Source organism: Elephantulus edwardii, unplaced genomic scaffold (genome assembly GCF_000299155.1).
Source record: "Elephantulus edwardii isolate Elephantulus edwardi_28Jun2011 unplaced genomic scaffold, EleEdw1.0 scaffold00208, whole genome shotgun sequence".
Lineage (NCBI taxonomy): Eukaryota > Metazoa > Chordata > Mammalia > Macroscelidea > Macroscelididae > Elephantulus > Elephantulus edwardii.
The window spans coordinates 448,431-453,649 of NW_006399958.1; the positions used below are offsets into that span (position 1 = coordinate 448,431).

The window sequence follows — 5,219 nt, forward strand, 5'->3', positions numbered from 1 at the left end:
GTTATAGTAAAGCTTTAGGCCTTCTGTTTATAGGGTCACTACTTGATGATACTCAACAACAACAACATATAAGGCCAGGCCCTTGTCTCCATTTCGGATGGTGCGCTTGTTTTGGTTGAAGATCTATGTGGCCTGTGTGGTTATTTTTATTTAAGCCTCTTGTTTAGCGTCAATAAGATCTGCTGGAGGGCCCTTCTATTTAAAAGCTGGGCCTGAGAGATCATATTTTAATCCCTCATTGCTATATTTTGGAGGAACATTCTTCTAAGTCATACAGCACTCTGGTCAGTTTGCTCTGTTGAGGTAATCTGGGTTTGCTGTGGCACTGAACCTTGTGCCATTGGGGTCTCAGATGCCATAATGGAACAACTATGCCATAGGTATGCCAAACACCATAATGCCTACTCATCGTGGGCAGCGTTTGGTGGAGCTTCCAGATTGATTCAGGTTTGGAAGCAGGAGCGGCATCCACTTCCTAAAGCACATGCCTCTGGAAACTCTGTGAATTTGGAGAAACGACGATAGTTATAGAAAGACTTCAGGCCTTTTGTTCATATGTATATATTTGGAAGGCCCTTGTATTTAAAACTCGGTTGGGCCCAAGGGTCTAGAGTTATTTTTGGAGGAACATTCTTCTAAATTATGCATCATTCCTCTGTCAATATGTTGCCCTGAGGTTATCCGGATTTGCTGGGATGCTAAACCTTGTGCCACTGGGGGTCAAATGCCATAATGGCTGCCCATGATGGACAGTGTTTGGTGGAGCTCCCAGTTTAAGACAGGTTTGGAAGCAGGAGTGGCATCCACACATGCCTTTCGAAATTCTGTGAACTTGGAGAGACAACGATAGTTATAGTAAAGCTTTAGGCCTTATGTTTATAGGGTCACTATGACTCATGCTCAACTTGATGGCAATCAACAAAAACAACATCCCCCAGAGTCCCTATGACTTAGACCTCATTCCACATCACCTCATAACCACCACTTGAGAAGAGATCCAAGGTTAAGAATATCAGACATAAGCTCCGGCCACAGTATTTTGTTCAGGACACCTGATTTGGGGGTTCTAGGACTTTCAGGGGGCCTGTGAGCAGGGAGGGTCACTTAAAGCTACAATGACAGATCCTCTCAGGGACCCTGATGGTGGAGTTCAAGGAGGGAAGCAGAGTCAAGGTTTATGTTCTGGGTAACTTTCTCCGAGCTCCTGCAACGTCATACCCAGAGTTAAATTATGATGAATAACATAAGTCCATCACAGAGGCACAACTATCGTATAAGATCTCGGCTATGAACAACTAAGGAAAGATTTGCACACAGAATCATTCTTGGATGGTTACTGGGATGGGAAGGGAGGGAGAGAGAGAAAAATTAATAAGAGTGAAGGGGAAATATACAATAAGAGAATGATCAGATGTTGTAATGAATTAATAATATTAATAAATTGTGATTAATTGTGGATGGTGTCCTTGGAAAAGGAAGTCTTGTGGGGAAAGGTGAAGGGTCAGGGAGGGGGAGCCTCTCAACAGTGACTGTATCTGTGGGCTCTAGTGTGTCAGAGACGATCAGGATGTGACAGGAGAGGACTCAGATCTGATGCTGGTGAGTTAAGGTGAACTTGACTGCACTTAACAATTTTAACTAATACTACAAAACAAAATGTTTAGACAAAAAAGCAAAACAAAACAAAATGTTTATGGATGACTGAATGAAAAACCAATATGATTTGGAAACTTTCACTAAAATTAAAGACCCCCACAAGCCCCATTCCTCCCAGACCATGAGCCCCTCCCTAACGCACATGACCCCGCCTCATCTACCAAAATTGGCTTTTAAAGGCCCCCATCCCTACTGTGGTCCTTCCAGCTCAGGGGTGCCTTTCTGGCCACGCCCTTCTAGTGTGTTATGGCCCCGCCCATTCAACACTGGACCTACCCTGCTCATGGCCCCGCCCACAGCACAGTGGGCCACGCCCTTTCAACTGTTGGGCCCATCCTGTTCCTGGCCCCGCCCACCTCCTACTTGGACACGCCCCTTCGACTGTTGGTCCCACCCTGTACCCGGCCCCGCCCATTTCAGTGTGCTGCGCTCCTCCAGAAATTGGTCCCACCCTGCTCATGGCCCTACCCACCTCACTTGTCCACGCCCCTTCAACAACTGGCCCCACCCATCTCACACTGGGCCACGCCCCTTCAACAGCTGATCCCACCCTGCTCCTGGCTCCACCCATCACCCGCTGGGCCACGCCTCTTCCGTGGTTGCCCCGCCCCTGTCCCTGGCTCCGCCCCCAGCCTGTCTCTGGCGGCCTCACCTCTCCAATCATGCCATTCCAGACGCCATCGATCTTCTTCCCGTGCTTGCCGTTCGTGACCAGGTAGAGGTCATAGCTGAAGCCGATGGTGTGCGCCAGCCGCTTCAGAATGTCGATGCAGAAACCCTTGCAGCACCGCTTTTCCGGGCGGGGGGCGTCTGGCGGAGGGCTGCGAGGACAGGGTGACTGGGCTTGGGGATGCTGGGGATCCCCTCCTTATTCTGCCCCATAACATGAAGGTATGGACCAGAGGAGCCCAGCAGGTAGCAGATAAAACTCTGGCTAGCACTTTCTGGGGAAACAGAGGACTGCAGAAGTCACATGATTTGCCCCAAATCACAAAACCAGATGGTGAGTCCTTTGCACCCTGACATCCCAGTGATCCCAGCCTCCAGGGCAGAGCTGCCCCTTGGCTCTCCAGGACAGTGAATCATTCTGAAAGCAGATGACCTCATCTCTGTCCCCTAGAGAAGCTGGTGGATTGCAAGAGGCCAAATGCCCACTTTGATTTCTGTTAGCACCAGGCTACTTTAACCGCGGGGTTCCTCCTTGGGACTCAGCGGAGGATGATGCTGGGATATGGTCATCAGAGAGGACACGGCTGGGGGCCAGGCCAGCTGGGCTGCAGGCAGGAGGTTTGGGGGCCGTGTCTCTGGGTCCCTGCTGCACCCACCCACCTGTGGGTGCGGTTGAGCTGGCTCCGGCAGGGCACCGAGTCTCGGATGCACGTGCCGCTGATGGGGTCCGCGGGCTCCACAATGACGAAGGGCCGCTCCTCCAGCGTGGCCACCGTCAGGTGCTGCGTGTCGTCCACCGGTTGTAGGAAGCGGCCGTAGCGTGACCACAGTGGGTACTTAAGGCGGAGAGTCTGCTGCTCCCAGCTGCCCACCTTGGCCAAAGACAAGGAGGTGAGCCAAATGGGAGGGGCTTCTCCAAGCATCCCCCGCTCCAGGTACCTCTGCCCTCAGGTCTAGGATGTGGGCCCATGTCTCATACCTACAGGACACAGTTGCTTCTACAATTCAGACCTCCAAAGCCCTAAACCCTTCCTCCCCTCAGACCTTCAGAGTTCCTCTCTTCAGAGCTTGGTACCCCTAATCTCTCTTCTCCTAGGACCCAGGAGTGTGGGCTCCCAGAGTCTCGCTCAGATGCTGGACCCTCAGCTCCTCCTGCTTGCGATCCAGGACCCCAGCCTGTCCCTTCCCTACTTGAGGGCTGGGCTGGTACTCACCACCTCCCAGGTTCTGTCCCTGGTGAGGGAGATGACCACCAGGGACGGGTTCACCAGGAAGCCGTCCTCATTGAAGGAGTAATCCCGGTTATCCCACGTGATGTTCATGAAGTACCTGCCCAGGAGCAAAGCGGAAATGCAGGGACTGGACTGGGTCCTTGGGCATTGGAGGAGAGAGAAAGTCCATTTTGCACTACTACCCCCAGCCCCCAGGAGGGCCTCTTCTGTTTTACGGGCAAGCTCTTGAAACACAAACAGGCCTCTTTGTTGATCACTGCCTCATGGTCACCCACTGTATCCTGGACACTGTCCAGCTCCTCAGCCAGGCAGCGAGGGTCCTTGCCAGTCAGGCCAACTCCACCTCCCAGGCTGACAGCCAGCTCCTAACTCGACGACCTTCATCTAACACAAGCCACTGCAGTCCCACCACCTGCCCACAGACCTCCCCTCTGGGCCTTTGCACGTGCTGTTCCCCTGACTTGAAAATGGGCAGGCCTCGGGTTAAAAATGTCTGACTTATGCACACCCATGTTTATTGCAGCTTTGTTCACAATAGCAAAGATTTGGAAACAACCCAAGTGCCCATCAACAAACAAATGGATAGGCACACTCTGGTATACTCACACAATGAAATACTACGCTGCATTAAAAAACAAGGAACTCATGCAATATTATTCAAAATGGGTGACCCTGGAGGACATTATGCTGAGTGAAATACCTCAGTCACAGAAGGACAAATACTGCATAGTGCCACTGTTGTAAAATGGGACTGACATCAGGATTGGGGGAAGACTGAGGAACTTCGGATAAATTACGTACACTGCACTGAAACAGATAAGGGAGAGAACTGTTTAAAAGGGATATGTGATTAGATATTATTGTCATGACAGGAGTCCAGAACAAAGGCTGCACAGTGGAATGGACTTGGGGGGAAGGGATTGTATAACAACGAAAGAGTTTTACTTTTCAAAGAGAAGAGCAAACTGGGTGGGGGGAGGTTGGACAAGGAGAAAAGTGCAACAACGGATGGAAATCCAAAGTCTCTGTAAACTGTCATTAAAATGAATAATTTTAAAAAAGGGGAAGGGGAGAGGGCTGGGCTGGGAGAGAAGTGCAGCAATGAATGAATGGAAATCCAAAATCTCTGTAATGTTCATTAAAATTATTAAAAAAAATAAAAAAGGGGGAAAAATGTCTAACTTACATATAACCCTTTAAGGGCTGTTAAATTATAAATGTGAAGTATATACAGTGGTTTGTAATCCCAACAAATGCTAGTTTGCGACACCCACCAAAATATCATTTGTATACTATGATTATGTTAAAGACGTTTTCATGTCTTTAGAAGTGTTTTGTGGGGTTTTTTGCACAGAAAGGTAGGCTATCCATCTGTTCCTCACTTATCAACATGACTGGGTGCTGAAGGCCAGGTTTTTAAGCCCAAAATCAGCATTATGCAAGATGGAGGATGATCACGTCATATCACACAGTGGGGTTGATTATCTTACAACTGTTAAATTACATCATTATGTTAACGACCAAATTACATCGCTTATTATTGTCAAACCACTGAGAATCAAGGCCCAGCCAGGATGACACACAAGCGTAACCATCGCAGCTGGCATTCTTCTCGTTTTAGTACCTCAGTGTTCCTAATTGCCAGATACATTGTTGACATGT

At 49.3% G+C, this 5,219-nt stretch overlaps 1 protein-coding gene across 1 annotated transcript in view; it reads right to left on the bottom strand.

The window, feature by feature from the left end:
• Positions 1–5,219, bottom strand: part of GRIN2D (glutamate receptor, ionotropic, N-methyl D-aspartate 2D) — a gene marked incomplete at its 5' end in the record, with an annotated part of 68,711 nt that overhangs the window by 46,264 nt on the left and 17,228 nt on the right. The window contains 3 exons of the mRNA XM_006897334.1: positions 2,309–2,477; positions 2,986–3,197; positions 3,540–3,654. Coding sequence (XP_006897396.1) covers positions 2,309–2,477; positions 2,986–3,197; positions 3,540–3,654 — 496 coding nt within the window. The remainder of the gene's footprint in view (positions 1–2,308; positions 2,478–2,985; positions 3,198–3,539; positions 3,655–5,219) is intronic.